General features: G+C 41.1%; 1 protein-coding gene across 1 annotated transcript in view; it reads right to left on the bottom strand.

Annotated features, from left to right (window-relative positions):
* Positions 1-10,867: 10,867 nt before the first annotated feature.
* Positions 10,868-18,737, bottom strand: part of HTR2C (5-hydroxytryptamine receptor 2C) — a 298,497-nt gene continuing 290,627 nt past the window's right edge. Inside the window, exon 6 of the mRNA XM_045995394.1 lies at positions 10,868-14,333. Coding sequence (XP_045851350.1) covers positions 13,507-14,333 — 827 coding nt within the window. The 3' untranslated portion in view covers positions 10,868-13,506. The remainder of the gene's footprint in view (positions 14,334-18,737) is intronic.

Genomic DNA, 18,737 nt, shown 5'->3' with positions numbered 1-18,737 from the left:
ACGGTCAGGAGGTCTATTTGACACTGCAGATTAGGCATTCTCCTGCCCACCCCCAAGAATATGAGGTTTTTATCTCCAATCCCAGAGAACATATTGGGTATTATTATCCCACAAGGCCAAACTCTGCAAACTTTTGTTGCTTAATTCCACCTCCAGGTTAGAGTAATCAGACCAGTGCAGAGGAGAAACCACAACTGGGAGCTGGTAAGCCTCCACCCCCATGAAGAACAGTAACTTTTAAACAACATAAACTGCTTGAGAGGCATAAGAAGAAAAGAGAAACTTTCAAGAACCACATTGAGTAAGTATTGAACATCCTGTCCACAGTGCTTTCAACAGTCTGGTATAGCCAATAAAAAAGCCAGATGGCTCCTGGCAGATGATGGTAGGCTACCAAGAATTGAACAAGGCATTCCCCTCCCTCCACCAACCCTGGCTCCACGTGGTTGTTTCCAACATTGTCTCCATCTTAGATACCTTGGCCATGTTCCTAGGAGTGTCCCAGGCTGTGTTGGGTTTAGCAAATGTTTTTTTCAGTGTACCCCTGGCCAATGAGACAAAAGATCAACTTGCCTTCACATGGGAGGGATAGTAATGAATCTTTCAAGCACTTCCCCAAGGTCATCTGCATCACCCCACCATATGTCATAGGATGGGAGCCCAAGACCTGTGCCTGTTCTCCTTTCTAACATCAGTAAAATGGGCCCATTACCTTGTTGATATAATGTTAACATGTAAGGACTTGGCTTTGCTGCAGCACCTGTGAGGGGAAGGATGGGCTATGAAACCACTGAAAGCCCAAGGCCCAGCCACCGCTATCAAGCTTTTGGGAATCATCTGGTTGGGTAAGAAGCCGTGATTTATCAGGTGTAAGCCCATCCAAACCCCGAGGATGTGAAAGAGGGGCAAGGCTTTATAGAGATTTTGGGGTTTTGGAGGCATTTTATTTCCCATCCGGCCCAGTGCCTCTGTCCATTACACCACTTGGTAAAGAAAGGGCATGTATGTATGGGACTGTGGATCCGAGTAGCAAGCCACCTTTGAGAAGCCAAAAGTACTTGTAAATCAGGTTAATGTTCTGGCATCTCTCAAGCAAGGCTACCATTTGAGTAAGATGAGTCTGGGACTCTAGAAGGTCTAAGTTGGGCACAGTGGCAGAAGCAACAGAAAAAGATAGCACCCCTAGGATTTTGATTTCCCAGCTCTGGAAGGAGGAAGGAATCCATTATATGCCACAGAGCAACAGTTCCTAGCAGTGTATACAGCACTCCTCCAGATGGGTCCTCTCAGCAGTGAACAGGACATTGTGGTAAGAATTTCCCTACCTGTCAAGGGGTGGGTTGAAAATATTCTCCAGCAACCCACTTCTGTAGTGGCTGAAGCCCGTATTCTAAGTGGCGTGCCTATTTGCCGCAGAGGAGCACTTGTCAACCAGCCTATTGTCTCTAGAAAAGTAGGCACTACTCCGTCCTGTGGAGTATGTAGAACCTCCAGATATCCCTGCCTCTTTTACTCTAGAGGTCCCTGTGGCTTGTAAAGAGGGGAAAAGGGAAAGTCCCACTGATGCCCTTGGGGTACAGATGAGTTTATTCAAAACAATCCATCCACAAGGGCTCTGGTCGCTATTCAGCCCAACACTGACACCATCTGGATGGAAATCAGAACAAACCACAGAAAGCCGTGGGCTGAACTCAAGTTTTCTCTCTGGTGATCACTCATGAGCCCTGGCCATTAACCCTTTGTACTGACAGTTGGACTCTTCTAAAGAAATTAACCCTATTCAGGGCACCTGGGTAGCTCAGTCATTAGGTGTCTGTTTTCTGCTTGGGTCATGATCCAGGGATTCTGGGATGGAGCCCTGCATTGGGCTCCCTACTTAGTGGGAAACCTGCTTTTCCCTCTCCCTCTCCAACTCCCCCTGCTTGTGTTGTCTCTGTCAAATAAATAAATAAAATCTTAAAAAAAAAAAGAAATTAACCCTATGGCTCAGATAACGGGAAAGTGAGAGGTGGATGGTTATGACTAAGCCCTTGCGGGGTCAGAATATATGAAAAGATGTTTGGGTCCTAAGGCAGTCCTCACTGTTTTTCACATCCCAGTTCATAAGGTACCTATGCCCTCTGGCAATCAGTAATCTGTTGTCCTAACTCAGGTACAAGCGCTAACAGCAGATCCTTCCATAGATACAGCAGATCCGGTATACGGAGAGTGGCCACAGTGGTACCCGGATGGGATGGCATATTGCCAAGGATGCCAGATTGCTCTGAAAGTACACTGACTGTTAATGCAATCAGAACATGCCCTGTGTGTTCAAAACAATGCCAAGGAGTCTGACGCCAGCCACCAGAGTTCCCAGCCAGTGAGGCATTGGCAAATTGACTCTATTGGTCCCTTTCTTCTAAGTGAGGGTTCTAAATGTACCTTGGTTTGTGTGGACACAGCTTCTGGCCTAATCCAAGCTTTCCTCTGTCACTGTGTAAATTAGGCTGCCACCATTAGGGGATTAGAGGAGCTGAATACCATGTCCAGAAACCTTCATTGAGTAGACAGTGAACAGAGGTTACACCTCAAAGGTCATGATGTATAAGACTGGGTGAAAGAACGTGACATTAAAGGGAAGTCTCATCTCCCCTATAATGTGCAAGCAGCAGCCGTGCTAGAAAGAGAAAATGGAATATTAAAGCTGCAGACTAAATTACTAGCAGCTAAACCCACCTTGGCCGGGTGGGCTGAAGTACTGTCCCAGTTTTAATACATTTGAATGGCCAACGAGTAGATCCCCTATGCCAGACTGGAAATCAAGGTACCCAGTACTGTAAAGGTATGGAATTGCAGGAGAGAGCCATTGCCCCAACTTACCATAGATCAACAAGCTATGCTGCTGAGAACAAGCCCCGTCAAGCCTGGGAGAGGTATTTTCTACTGGCATTTGCAATGGGATGTCTTTTTTTATTATTATTAATTTTCAAATTTTTAAAATAAACATATAATGCATTATTAGCTCCAGGGTTACAGGTCTATGAATCGCCAGGTTTACACACTTCACAGCACTCACCATAGCACATATCCTCCCCAGTGTCCATAACCCAACCACCCTCTCCTTCCTCCGCCCACCCTCAGTTTGTTTTGTGAGATTAAGAGTCTCTTATGGTTTGTCTCCCTCCCAATCCCATCTTATTTCATTTATTCCTTTCCTACCCCCAAACAACCCACGTTGCCTCTCAACTTCCTCATATCAGGGAGATCATACGATAATTGTCTTTCTCTGATTGACTTATTTCGCTAAGCTTAATGCCCTCTAGTTCCATCCACATCGTCGCAAATGGCAAGATTTCATTTCTTTTGGTGGCTGCATAGTATTCCATTGTATATATATACCACATCTTCTTTCTCCATTCATCTGTTGATAGACATCTAGGTTCTTTCCATAGTTTGGCTATTGTAGACATTGCTGCTATAAACATTCAAGTACACATGCCCCTTCAGATCACTACATTTGTATCTTTAGGGTAAATACCCAGTAGTGCAATTGCTGGGTCATAAGGTAGCTCTATTTTCAACTTTTTGAGGAACCTCCATGCTGTTTTCCAGAGTGGTTGCACCAGCTTGCATTCCCACCGACAGTGAAGGAGGGTTCCCCTTTCTCCGCATCCTCTCCAGCATCTGTCATTTCCTGACTTGTTAATTTTAGCCATTCTGATTGGTGTGAGGTGGTATCTCTGCAATGGGATGTCTTACTGGGATGGTGAGTTAGTTCGCACCTCTGGGTGAGGGGAAACTACTCAATCTACAATGGAATCTTGTTATAACGCTGTAAGCCACACCCATTGAAATGCTCTGTACTTGGAATGGAACATACACAAAGGGGAGAAGATAGTGGTCTTAGTCTGGTGTATCCCACCCCCAGTCCATCTCCTCATGGGTGACAGCCGTGTCTCTCCCAGCCAATATGTATGGCATATATGACCTGGTCACATTCCTAAAGCGGCAGTCACTTTAACTTCTAAAGATCAGACCACAGGTGTAATTCTTCTAGACAATGTCTCCATACAACTCCCTACTAAATATCCATCTTTTTGACCTTAGACTTCTGCTGCTCTTGTAGTGTCTGGTCATGGGATGGGCACCTAATGGACATACTTTTATACAGGAGACAATCTCACATGCCTGACAAAGAAATCAATTCAGTTGTTGGGTATGTGGGCAGCCGCCCCTCTCTTGCTTGTCAGGACTGCCATGATGGTAGCGCCCTCCAGGAGAGGGATTAAAAGGCCCCAAGCAGTACAGTAAAGAAGAACAAGCAAGGGCTAACATTCACTTGATATTACCAATACTGATCTGGAAAACTGGCCTATGGCACACACTGTCAATGATACTGGGCATGGGCATTCTTTTTTTGTCAAACAAACTAAAGGCAGCCCATAAAGTTGCTGATTAGAAAAGCCCTCGAAGTACCACTGTCAGCGCCATGGCTGGCTATGCTCAGATTTAGACTAGGTTTGTGTGGCTTACTCTGGGCTATAGGCATTTGAGCACCCAGGCACACTTATGTTGGGAACAAAAAAGTTACTCTAAAAAGGATCAATGCAATTGTACTACAAATATATAATGAATACACTGGAACTGTGTCAGTCATTCTGTCATATTAAGGGATAGTGGCTGGTTTGGCACTGACTGGTTGGGCTGCCCTATTGGATAGCACCAAATGGAACCTGATGGTTGTGTGGCACAAATCCTTGGCCATGGCTTCCACCTGAGTGGTTGGACCATTGCACCCTGGGTTTTTCATGAGCACAGGGTACAATCTGCTTTATAGTAACAATGGTGGCCAACCTCTATCGACCTCTAAGGTCAGATGGGCACATTCTTTCACTGATATGCTCATTTGGCTGCCATTTTTGTTCCCTCCATTGGCTTGGAGGATTCTATAGCACATATAGAAAACTTTAATAAATTCACTCAGCAAGCCTTGAATGATAGCCAACAAACCCTGTCCTTACTGAACATCAAAATGACAAAAAAAAAAAAAAAAAAAAAGGAAATAAAAAGCTGTCCTCCAAAATAGGATGGCCTTGGACATTATTACTGCCTTGCAATGGGATACGTTTGACATTATCCAATCAAAATATTGTGGTTTTTTTTTTAATTTATTTATTTGACAGAGAGAGAGATCACAAGTACGCAGAGAGGCAGGCAGAGAGAGCGGGGAAGCAGGCTTCCTGTGGAGCAGAGAGCCCGATGCGGGGCTTGATCCCAGGACCCTGGGATCATGACCTGAGCCGAAGGCAGAGGCTCAACCCACTGAGCCATCCAGGTGCCCCAAAATATTGTGTTTTTATATCTGATGAGTCTGCTAGTATATCATCTTTATGAAATCATGTGAAAACACAAGTAAACACCCTGAGTGATCCAATTCTCAGCCTAGGGGACCTAATAAATTGATGGTCCAGATCATGGGGCTCCTGATGAAAAAAGTCGTACCTGAGACTAGGAATCGTCTTAGTCTGTGATTTCTCCTGCATGTGCCTGTATTGCTGCTGTGGCATCTCCCTCCAATGCAGCTGGATAGCCACCAAAAAAGCCATCTCCGTGCTAGTGAAATCTCTTGCTGACCATTGGGATCACACTGCAAAAGAGGGGGACATACGAGATTGTAAAAAGTGGTCATGAGAGATGTAGCATTGGGGAAGTCATTGAGAAGACATGACCACTGGTCAACCCATGAGCTGGACCCAAGCAATCAGAGGTTCCTCACTCCCTCCCATGTCTTTGGAATGTGGGTTCTGCTTTTTTACCCTGCTCCCGGAGGCTGCTCTAAGGACATAGCCATGAGATAGTGATGTGTTGAAAACACCTGCCTGGTATACTGAATCCAGTTGAGGTCTTTACATAAACTTTTGAGATGTGGCAGGAGGGTGTGGAGATCTACTTGTCTTGCTGCCATCAAAGACAAGCCTTGTATATAAGTTCTCTTTACTTATTAAATTTGCCATTTACCAACCTGGAGTGCCTGCCTCTTTCTTTGGTCTCTTCCTGAACTCTAAATACAGGGGTTAATTTCAGATCACTCCTGGGACGCTCCCAAGGAGATTACAAACCAACACCATGAGACACTAAGAAGAAGGAGTCCTATGGCATATTGGGGACAGTAGAAGCTTAGAAACCAGACAGTTCACTCTGCTTTTCCTAGCAGTGTGACTTAGGTGAAGATCCTTTACCTCTCTGATTCTCAGTTTCCACAACAGCAATGTAGAGATTTTAAATATACTAATGTATCTACGTAAAACCAAGTATGTTTGTATTTGGCATATAGTCAGTGCTCGATAAGTCATAATTATAGTAAAATGAATAATATTAACCTGAAAAATAAAACTGCCCGCTATCTTACCAGCAAAAATGGGTTTATTCAAGACTGTCGGAGAAGTGCAATTTGGGACAAGCAAGCTTTGGCAAACCATAAGCAAGTCTGGAGAACAAAGGAGAGGAACGATTTTTTATAGAGGAAAGCCAGGAGTTGAGAGGACTGTTACAAATGAAAAGTCCACTTCAAACAAAGAGTTTGAAGTATAGTGACTTTTCTTTGGCTGAACTGTGACTGTCTCCCATTGGCTGCATTGTTGCTGGGCAAAAAGAAAACAGTTTTTCTTCCTGCTGGGATAGTCAAGTAGCATGCAGGCTTCTTCCTATTGAGAATTCAAGACAGTCTCTTCCTACTGGGTCTGCAAAGAGATGAAAAGGGTGGTACTGTATGAGACCTTCCCCTTCTGGCCACCCAACTCTGCTTTAAATGAGGTTTCCTTTTATTAATTTTCACAATAATATGATAGTGTGTAGGGAGTGGGCCAACTGAAGCTAGTTTGTGTGTGAGGTTTTAAGACAGGTAAACAAAGGTCGATCATAAATTTTCTTTCTGTGGCTTTCAGTATTGCTTCTCGGGATCTTAACAAAAAGATAATTTTTTAGAATAAAATAGAAATTAGAGCTAAAGTTTAAGCTTAGGAGTAAGGTTAGAAGCTTAGAAGTTAGAGCTTAACCCCAAAGGAGGTTAAAGGCAGGAGAAGCCCTGGAGTTAACGCTAAGGGTAGGGGCTAGAGATTTGAGTAATGTTAGAGTTTCCAGAAAAACAGGATCATAATTAAAGGTGAAGTCAGGATTTAGAGGTAAGAGTTAGGGTTAGAATTAATTATAACATTCAGGGCAGGTGTGCAATTTAATATAGAGATATTTAAAATTAAGGATAGAAATAATGTTATAGATAAGGTGTGAGAATAAGGGTAGACTCAGGATTAAACTGAAAAAAGTAGCGTTAGCTTCAATTGACAAGAAAAAGTAGGGTTAGCTTTAATGGAAGAAGGAGATCCACTAATTTCCCTTCCCTCTGCTACATGGAAGTAGCATGTAAAGATGTAGCGTCTATTACCACTTTTTTTCGGGAGTAACTATATTGAAAAGAGGTTTCTTGGCAACCCATCTTGAATATGGAGTGTGGGCACAAAAGGGGCGTTTGCACTGTTAAGCCCCTGAGACTTTGGGATTGTTCTTTACTAGCAGCTTATCTGAAGCTATCCAGATGGATTCAGAAAGCTAAAAATCCTAGTAAGCTGTTGATTGAGAATACCTTCAATCAGAAGAGAGATCACAGGAGCACCTGGGTGGCTCAGTCATTACTTGTCTGCCTTCTGCTCGGGTCATGATCCCGGGATCCTGAGATGGAGCTCCACATGCGGTTCCCTGCTCTACGGTGTAAGTGTCTGCCTTTGGCTCAGGTCATAATCCCTGGGTTCTGGAATTGGCTGCGTTGGGCTTCTTCCTCTCCCTCTGCTCTACCCCCTGTTCATGCTCTCTTTCTTTCTCAAATAAATAGATAAAATCTTTTAAAAATTTGAAAAAGAAGAGAAATCACATTTAAAAACCAGCATACCTCGTTTTATTGCACTTTAACTTTTTGAATTTGGCAGATGCTGCATTTTTCCAAATTGAAGATTTTGTGGCAACCCTGTGTCAAGCAAGTCTATCAGAGCTATTTTTTTTTTAAAGATTTTATTTATTTATTTGACAGAGATCACAAGTAGGCAGAGAGGCAGGCAGAGAGAGAGGAGGAAGCAGGCTCGCTGCTGAGCAGAGAGCCCGATGTGAGACTCAATCCCAGGACCCTGGGATCATGACCTGAGCCGAAGGCAGACAGAGGCTTTAACCCACTGAGTCACCCAGGCGCCCCTATCAGAGCCATTTTTTATTAGCATAATTTTTCCAACAGCATTTGCTCACTTTGTATCTCTGTGTCAAATTTTGGTCATTCTTGCAATTTTTCAAATTTTTTGTTATTATTTTATTTGTTATGGTAATCTTTGTTCAGTGCTTATGACTCAATGAAAGCTCAAACAATAGTTAACATTTTTAGGGATAAAATTTTTTTTAAATTAAGGTATGCACATTGTTTTTTAATTTTTTTTTATACATAATGCTATTGCACCTTTAACAGACTACATTATAGTATAAATGTAACTTATATGCACTGGGACACTAAAAAAAGTAATTTGACTTGTGCTATTGTGGTGTTCTGGAAATGCTCCTGCAACGTCCCTAAGGTATGCTTGTACGTCCTTTCTCTTCCATTTGCTTTGATGTTGGCTGGAGTGACAGTCAGGTACTTTCATGTTATTTATATAGGTACTGAACTGGGTGATGAATCTTTTCTATCCAATAAATATACTATTTATTATGGATGCTATGCTACCCTGCCATGATCCCACCTTCAGGGCTGAAGGGTTTATTCCCCAAGGGTTGGGATGATTGTGGACTGATAGCTTTTAGCTATAAGCCTTCCCTAAGAGCTGTCTCTGTTGAATGGAGTGGCCTGGCATGAGACATCTCTCTTGGGGGCAGTGGAGGTATAGAGGTCTGGCCCCCTCGTTTTCACTTGGGACAACTCTGAAGGGATACCTTAGATTCAGAGCTCACCATGGGAGTCAACTAAGTGTGATCACTGTTTTTGTTGTTTGGACCTCTTCCTTGTCTTTCCCATGGTGTTGTAGTCATTGAGTACATGCAGAATTAGTCAGGAAGCGTGATACTTTCTGGTTGTGTTCGTCCTTGTGTATTCATTTATTTACAGGATTTTATTTATCTGTCAGAGAAAGAGAGAGCGAGCGAGCACAAGAAGGGGGAGCGGCAGGCAGAGGGGAGAAGCAGACTCCCTGCTGAGCAAGCAGCCTGACGCAGACTCCATCTCAGGACCCTGGGATCATGACCTGACCTGAAGGCAGACACTTAACCAACTGAGCCACCCAGGCATCCCTGTGTTTGTGGACTTATTTTCAGGATTCAATTTAACTTGCAAAGAAAATGAGGTGAAGTCGTTTATTTTCCCCTCTAAAGGTGCAGGGGGTGTAAGTCCTTATGGTAAGGATACTACAGTCCATCTTCTCCCTCCTGTTTTCTCCCCTTGCCCTGTGCAAATGGATCCCAAGAACACTTCCTAGGAAGCATCCTGCACACTCATCATTTCAGGACTTACATCCCCAACCTACCACTTAGAGCTATATGTAAGTGTGCTTTGGGTCACATAATATTTGAGAACCTCTATGATGCCACCCTCTTCTGTTGGCACTGCCTATAAAAATACCTCTTTCGAATGTATTCAGTTCTCTAGGTGATATGGTAACATGTGACTCGTGAGAATGTCCTAGGAGAAATGGGCTGCAACCTTGGAAAATTTGTTGGCCTAATTGGGAGCCAAGAGACTGTGTAGAAACCATATATTTCTGCAGTAAGTAGAAACATACTGCTACTTGATGACAAGAAGCGTCTTTCTCTTCTTAGACCGTGAAACCTTCCAGTGCTCCGGAGTGAAGCTCTTTAGTTTCCCCCTGCCCACCTTCCCTTCCACCTCCTGTTCTGAGACGTCAGAAATTCCAATCTCTCCCCATTGCCTTGCTTTTGGGGAAGAGTAGCCTCCTAGCTTCAGTGTTAAAAGGTATTTCTGGTCATGGGCAGCAGTGACCTGTTGTCTCAAGTCACAGTTCAACTTTTATCTCTCTATGCACGCCTAGGAATCAACCTAGTCATAGTTGCAAAGGAACGAGATATTCCTGCTTTTTTCTCAGCGAACTGAGGTCATGCCAATGTCATCTAGGCTCACTCACCATCAGGAAGGTATAAATGTTGAAAGAAAAGACCAATGTATTTTGGCATTTGTTCTAGATGTGGAGGAACAGAGTGACTTAGTATAGTGACCCTGATTTCAGAGGTATCCAAAGCCATTTGGAATAGAGGTAAGTTTAGGTGCTCCATGATTGAAGAGCAGGGAGTTGTAAGGCCCATTCTGACATCAGAAACAGGTAACACAATGCCCACAAATATTGAGGAAGCTCAATATGTACCTGCTGAATGTAGAGTAGCTGCCAGGTATTGGGAATAAAACCATCAACAAGATAGACGTGGTCCTTTCTGTTCTTGGGGAACCAGGAGTCTGGTGGAAATAAGATGGTAATGATACCTATTTGCAAAGAGGGTACATGAACCATCCAAAGCCCTGCCTTGGGTTAAGGAAGGTAGGATAATTTGGGAGTGCAGTTATTCTGCTCATATAAAGAATCAGTGATGTTAATATTGTTTTGTTGTTTATACCTCTTAATCGTCTTTCCTCTGGCTTTGTTTGTCTTTGAGTACATGCAGAATTAATCAGAAGAGTGATATTTTCTGGTTGCTTTTGTCTTTTTGATCTTATTTTACAGGATATGATTTAATTTTCAAAGAAAATGAAGTGGTATATTTTCCCTTCGAACGACAGAGGGGCAAAAAAGACACATGACCTACTAGCCAACATTTAATAAATTTAATAAATTAATAGGAAGTATCACAAAAACTTGGAATCGATAACATACAGGAACCACAAATAAGACAACACTTTGCAACCGCTCACAAAAAGTACCATTTGACCAAGAAGAAGATTTACAGGAAATAATATAAGGCAGTCTGTTGCACGTGTCTTAAACAGATATACATATATAATAGCACATCAAAATGATTTGTTCGACAGTAAATTCACCACGTTTGCATTTATCACATGGACTTTTTCTTTTTAAAACATTTACAAAAGTTTGTAGATTTAACATTGAACTGTAAGATTTATATCCAAATGAGTATATTTGTTTCATACCAAACCGCACAGAACTTATGAACAGCACACGATTTGAGAGTAATTACGGTGTTGGGTACTATTAAGCACTACTACTTGATGACATAAGAATTATTAACAAATGTGCTTTAAGCTATTATCATTCAACTTATTGTTAGTGCTTTTCAAAATCTGTGGTTTATATTTTATTTCTTTGTAAAACATGTGCTATGAGCTTGCCCTGATAGTTAAGAAAAGAAATCAGATGTTTCCAATTTTCTCTAATACTCACAATACTTCAGATCTGAATGCGTAGTCATCTCAAGGACTGCTGAAGGATTTCCTCCAGTCCTTTCTGCGTCATCTACTCTGCCTTACGTTAATACAAATCGATGGATTCATGCAACATACATGGCGTACATGCAGGACACCACCCGTATGTGCAGAACTCATGCTCAATGCATGCTGTGTGTCTTCAGACGTCTTCGTCTCAGTAGGAATTAGATCATCTCATTCAATTTCCTATAATTGTTTTAACATGCAGTTCAACAGAGCTAACAGGCAGGTAGACTTTACTTTCATGGTGTATTGGGGCATGCTCAAGCAATTGACTGACATTTGGCAGTGTTGCTAATCAAACAGAGACTGCATGAGTTTCCTCAAATACAGCAGCTCTCCCACTGCCCCTGTGGCAGACTGTTGGATTCATCTATGCTGTGTGTTGAGAACATAGACCAGGGGTTCTCTGAAATTCAGATTCTGCCTTCACGGATTTCGAGATATTGAGAAGCACACACTGAGGTGTGTAAGTAACTGTCAGGCCTAAGAGATAGCATCATGAATTCTTCAGAAATTGATCCACAGTTGTGTGAAATGGACACACATGGAAATAGTGGAAACACTTGGATACTCGGCACACAGCATAGACTTCATGGTCTGACTTTAGCGATGCTTGAAAACCTTTCGTGGTTAACAAACTAGTTAAATGGTACTGAATTCTTAGAGCAGCAGGCCCACGAATGAAACAATGGCCAACACTTATTGTGACACAACACTATTATTTTAACAAGGATTTTAAACTTCTGGTACATAATTGCAGTACAATGAAGAGCTTGCCACTTTCACAAATTAGCTGCAGCCTTTTCCTGCACTAGAGAGTTTGGAAGGATCTGAAAATGAGATAAATTTTGTTTAAAATCCAAATGGAAACTCTGTATTTCTGTTTTTTTTCCCAGAGTTCAGTACAAGCTTGTTTTTACTTACTTTTTTTTTTTTCACATTCTAAGGGCCTAATTCTGTAGTCCTTAATCAAGTAAAACTTCCAAGGTTTTGATCATCTATGCTTCCAGTGCAAGTTTTACTCAAAAATGGACTGCGAAATTGGGTCCTATAGAGAGAGGTACCATAATTATGAAAATATTTTAATAAGGCTCAAAATGCTAATTTCACTTTGTGTGTAGCACACGAATTTCCAGGATCCTGAGATCAAAACCCAATTGATGTTGAATCCTGGATCGGGAAATAACTCTGGGATCTCGTTCCCCAGTTTAATCACAGAATTAGGTATTTACTAAGGACCAGAATGAAAACACTAATTCCAGTTTGCTTGTCGTGATAATCAGAATTTGAACATTGTCCTTAAGAAGTGAAAAGCTATTGGTGTATATATCTTGGATCATCCTTCCACTTCTGTAGTCCTGGTTAACCAGCTGCTATGTTAAAATACCACTATGGGGACGGACATTGCAGTAAAATACCAACACGACATCCGGACAATGTCAAATTTTGCCCCTATATGTGACAACGAGGCTAAGTTCTACCTTTGACTCGCCAATGCATGTGATAAGGTATCACAAGGCAGAACCTATCTTACTGTGTTTATGTGTGTAGATGAGCAGAGCAAGAATTTAAAGTGTATATTTACTGTTAACCTGGAAAAAGATTCCACGGAGTTCGTTAATTTTGGTGTGGTTGAAATAACCACTGTCACGTGCATCATTCTGGTCTCCTGCAAATGCCACCTGAGATCAACATCAACATTTCCTTATGCCCAAAAGAAAAAGAGAGAGAGAGAGAGAGAGAACAAAAGAAAGAGGGAGAAGGAGGGAAGGAAATAGGAAGGGAAGGATAGTAGAAACATCAACATTTTATGCATTAAATAATCAAAATAAATTATTCTCAATCTATTATAAACAGTAAATATAGAACCCTAAATCTCACTGTTGTGTGCATGATTGTAAAGTACAGGGTTGCAAAGCTATATACAAAACACTTTTTATCAGACAACGATATTTACATTAGTTATGACCGACAGAAGAATTCTAAGACCTTTCCCTACATTTGTAGCTTTGCCATAGGGAAAGACTGTGCTGCTTGCACCCTGCTAATTACACACTGCTGATCCTTTCACTAACCACGCTGGAGGGATTAACTGGTAGCTCCAAATTCTCCACTTGCATCTCTATCCCGGGCTCATTGTCAATAGCTTTCTTAAGCACGGGTTCGTTGGTATGCCGGTAAATGTTAACGTTAAGCTCTCTCCCTGACAAAGCTGTAGCAGCCACTCTCGGCATCTGTCTCACTGGAGGTTTCTTTTCTGCCTTATAATTGCAGCGCAGATAGTTAGAGAAAGCCCTTCGGTAAATTTTGTTGAAAAGCGTGTACACCAGAGGATTAATTCCTGAACAGACGTAGCCAATCCAAACAAACACATTCAGAAGCTTTTCCATGAGCTTTTGGTTACAGGCCTTCCCGCACAGAACTGACAGAATATTGGTAACGAAAAACGGACACCACATGACCAGAAACACAAAGAAAACAATGCCAAGGACTTTGGACGCTTTCCGTTCGTTGTTGATCGCTTGCATGGTGCCCCTGGGGCGTCGCTCTTTCTTCTTCCTTCGGCGTGGGTTCCCGTCCTGGTGAGGGTTGGCCGGGTTCTCCTCCTCCGCGGCGTTCCTCTTGCACCACTTCAGAAAGTTCCAGTTTATTCCAGGCGGTTCCTCGATGTGGCCGTGCAGTAACATCAGAGCTTGCCGGCGAAGAACGTGGATCGTCAGGCAGTACGTAATCACCATGATCGTCAACGGGATGAAGAAAGCGACGAAGGACCCAATGAGAACGAAATTCGGGTCGTTCAGCACGCAGGTGGTGTTGTTGACGAACACTTTCTCTTCATTTCTCAGTCCGATCACTGGGATAGGAACTGACACACCTAAAGGGACGACAACGACAAAAAAAGGTAGGATATAGTTACAGCACAGCTCAAGGACTGAACAGGTTTGTGCAGTGGCAAACATTCAACTGTATTTTACCGAAGAAAATTCAGAACTGGCATTTGTTGAAAGCTATTCATGGCATAAGCTGATAGTCACAGGAAAGAGTTGCCGTGTGACCTCAGAGAATGACAATTTCTTTTAGGCTAGGAATGCCTTCCCCGCCAAGTTCTGTAGAAGGCGAGGAATTCCCATTATTGCTCGTGTGTAAGGGTGGATGGTGTGTGCTTTGTTTCATTTCCGGTTCCTGGAACTGTCCTGGCTCACAGGGGGCACTCAAAAATAATTGTTGAATGAATGAATACATTACAGCGAGACCCAATGGCATTAATAAATTCACTGGGTTTTTGTTTGTTTTTTAAGCCTGTTGTCTTCCACATGCAATAAAAGTGATGTGTGCGCCACCTAGATGAGCAACCATGCCTTATAAGGGGCAGCTGGGCTGAGTTTGAGATGAGTTTTTAGCTGACAGGGTCCCTTTCCACGCCTTCCTTTCCTGAGGAAAGAGGTTAAGAGGAGGAAATTTTACGTGTGAGTCCAGAGCTCTGGTGACTAGAGATGGAGAGGACGGTGGGGCCCTCAGACTAGATCTGAGCACTGTGCAGAAATAATCATCTCTAGGCAGAAACTGAGAGAACTCTCTTTTTAGCAAGAGTCTTTCCTGAGTCATGGGGCATAAGGAACCTCATTTTAAGGGCAAGAGACAGAGTAAAATACAGAGCTGGGAGAGATTCAGTGTCCCCATTTGTGTGTGGAATTTCAAGCATTTTGTCTTGTTTTGTTTTGTTTTTTAAGACTACCAAGAGGTCGTCCTTGGAGGCGTGCGCCTCCATTAATAAATAAACTCACTGGCAGAAAACAGCAAAGAGGAGGTGGGAGCAGAAGGGGATCTTGTGCCTCACTCTAAGTGAGAAACGTGGACATTTTTAGAAATTGCTCTGGTAGATCTTGAAGAGATCCCACATCCATAGGATAACTTGCAAGTAAAGTTCAAATGTAAAGTTAATTTATTCTCCCTTGTGTCCCCAGGAAGTTGGAGCCTGGGCAAAGTCCGATTGTACTTTTAGGGATCTATCAGAGATTATTATGAGGAATCCTGGGTTGGCGGTATTCACTATGAGCTGTGAGCAGAGACAGAAGTGCGCACTCAGAGCTCAGAGATTGCTGCTGGCTTTACGGAACACATGGAGAACTGTGACCAATCTGAAAGTGAAAATCCTTTTTTTTTTTTAATTTGAAGATTTATTTGACACAGAGAGAGAGAGAACAAGCAGGGGGAGCAACCAAAAGAGAGGGAGGAGCAGGATCCCCACTAAGCAGGGAGCCTGATGTGGGGCTCAAATCCAGGACCCTGGGATCATGACCTGAGCCAAAGGCAGACGTTTAACCGACTGAACCACCCAGATGCCCCTACATTTCTTAAGTTTTAAAAAGTCAGTTAAGAAGGCTGCCAGCTTGTAACATTAGGACCTTCATCCCTAAAGTCATAAATATAAGGTAGTCTTTAGAAAGAGTGTGTATCAGGCTTGCCTGAAGGAAGTCAGTCTTGACTTATCTTCAGTGAAATGTTTTAGTGAAAGGTTATAGGCTGCAGGAAGTTTTCCAGAATTAAGGAAACGAGTAGGGAATTAAGAAAGGAGGGAAGGGCTTCTTCAAAACAGAATTTACAAGAGAAAAAAATTAGAATGAGAACCTCCAAGTTAAGAGAGACTTAAAATACCTCTTAAGCAATTACAATATGCGGCTCTTCTTACAATCCCAATGCCAACCAACTTTGAACAATTTTCATGATGCAGCTGGAAATCTGAATAATGACTGGCTTTTTGCTGATATTAAATAATTACCATTCATTAATTTTTAAGAAAGATGTTGATTTTGTGGTTATGTAGAAAAAAAGTTATATTTTATATATACATTATATATATATATATATATATACATGATACATATTTTATATATACATGATGAAATATTTATGAAGTATTATGGTGTCTGGAGTTTATTTCAAAATAATGTGGGAAGGAGAAGTAGATAGAAGTAGGAATGAAACAAGACAGTACATAAATTGGTAAAACTTAGAGCTGGATGATACATACATGGGTTTTTATAATGTAATTGTGCCTACATTTGTCATCTTTGAAAGCCTCCATAACAAAAGTTTAATAATATTTTAAAAGAGAAAAAGAAGAAGGAAAGAGAAAAAGAAAAATATTTTAAAAGAGAAAAAGAAGACCTAGAGGTCCTTTCTGAAGCAGACAATGAAATCACTATTAGATCTCAGGTCATAAAGTTCTCCAGGACTTACTGTCCACTGCTGACCTTGGAAGTGATTACTTTAGAGCAACAGACTTGGAGTTCTGCGTAGAAACACTCACCACTTCGATATAATTGTAGGAAAGAAGGCCATTTTTTTGCCAAAGAGCTGGTAGAAAAACTCATACTTTCCTCAGGATCCTATAACAAGACCAGAGAGGGGTGTGGGAACATTTGGGTATAGGAACATTCCCTTCCAGACTCTCCCCCTCTCCCAACCCCTAGTCATGTGGGAAGTAGAGACTTGGTCTGGGGAAACTGCATTCTTTTTTGGAGGAATCCTGATAAGTACAGGCAAGCCTACACTCGGGAAACAAGTGCTGGAGTGGAGATTCCGTTCCCTACAGGAAATGCTGCACAATGTTCTAGACCTACCTGAAGTTTCTGAAGGCCTTACATACCCCAGCTCTGCAGTGGGATTGGCTTGTTTCTGTTAAAAGATTTACCCATTTTCCTAAGGGACTCTGGGGCCTTTGTGTCAGAGGATAACAAAAGGCTGACTCTGGATGAGCTGAAGGTGTTATTAGATATGTGAGTTCAATTTTATCCATGGCACCTATTTGTATAGTTTTATGTACATTGAGTAAAGAATGATTCCAAAGCTGCCTTTTGCTGAGTCTATCTTATGTTCCAGGCACTGAGCCATGTATATCACTGACATTATAGATGTAAACTGTATTATCTCAATTTTGTTAAAGACTATGTAATATAGATTTTAGTCAAGTAGCTTAACCCCTTTACCAAATTCATGCCATTATTAATTTCTTTTTATTTTCTTTCTTTCTTTTTTCTTTAGAAACCATGAATGCAGTCAACAAAACAAGAAGAAACTCAAGATTTTTAGCAACAAATGAAGCAGCATTAATAACGATATATATTGCATGGATTATCTTATTTAGTACTTTAGAAAATTAAAGTTATATGTCAGCGGTTCTCAAAGTGTAGTTCAAGGACCCCTGGGGGGCTGCTGAGGCTCTTTTAGAGGGTTTGCTAGATTTTCTTTTTCCAACTATTTGTGTTTAAAACTGCATTTTCCTCATAAACTTTAACTGAAACAACAAATCACAAGTTGAATGAAGATAGAGTTATGAGAATTCAACTGTGTTTCCAGAAAACTAAACATTAAAGAGATTTTCAAAATTGTAAAATATGGTTTTCATAAAAATGTTATCTTAACATTAAGTGGGTTCATTTTATTTAAAATGAAATGATTCATAAATAATTAAAACATTTCTCAGTTTTAATTTCAAATACAGCAAATATCAATAGGTATAATCCACATACACAGAAGCTTTTTGGGTCTTCAGTCATTTTGAAAATTATGAAGGAGTCCTGATACCATTGCGTTTGAGAACTGCTCTTCTATGTTAATAGACGAAGTTATTTCAACATTAGAGCATTAAGTTCAGCAAATGAGTAAAGTCTTTATCAGTATTTTAAATTTGTCAACCAGTAGAAGAAATTCCGGTAATATTATAATGTCAGGTAAATATAAAGCAACATCAATAATAGCAACATACTACATGCATTATCTTATTCATTCTTATAAAAATTCTGAAAGTCACATGGTATTTGGTGAAGTTAACTTCAGAAAAATTAAGTAATTTTAATAGGTATATTTGGAACATTCTTTGATATTTTTAAAACCTTTGAGTTGGCCAAGGAGAAAGAGCAAAAATGAACTACCATAGAAAATACCAGGTATAAATCATAATTAAAGTAATGATAACTACCTTTTACTGAGTGCTTCTTATTTGTCATACACTGAGTCAAGTATTTCATGATTATTATATAGTTTCATAAATTATCTTACTCAATCCAGACAAAATATCAAAAGAAGGAATTATTAACTAGAATCACTTAAAGTTTCTGAAATTAACTTCATTGAATCTTTATCAGTCTTCCTTAGAATTTTAGAAGCAACGAAGATAAATTATAATTCATGTTCTGCTGAAAATATCAAGTACCACTTCAACCAATAAGCAGTCATTTTGCATGCATTATCTCATTTAGTTCTCAAATAACCCTGA

The sequence above is a fragment of the Meles meles genome, chromosome X (assembly GCF_922984935.1).
Source record: "Meles meles chromosome X, mMelMel3.1 paternal haplotype, whole genome shotgun sequence".
NCBI classification, from domain to species: domain Eukaryota; kingdom Metazoa; phylum Chordata; class Mammalia; order Carnivora; family Mustelidae; genus Meles; species Meles meles.
The sequence above is the reverse complement of the archived record's forward strand: the minus strand, read 5'-3'. Positions and strand labels throughout refer to the sequence as shown.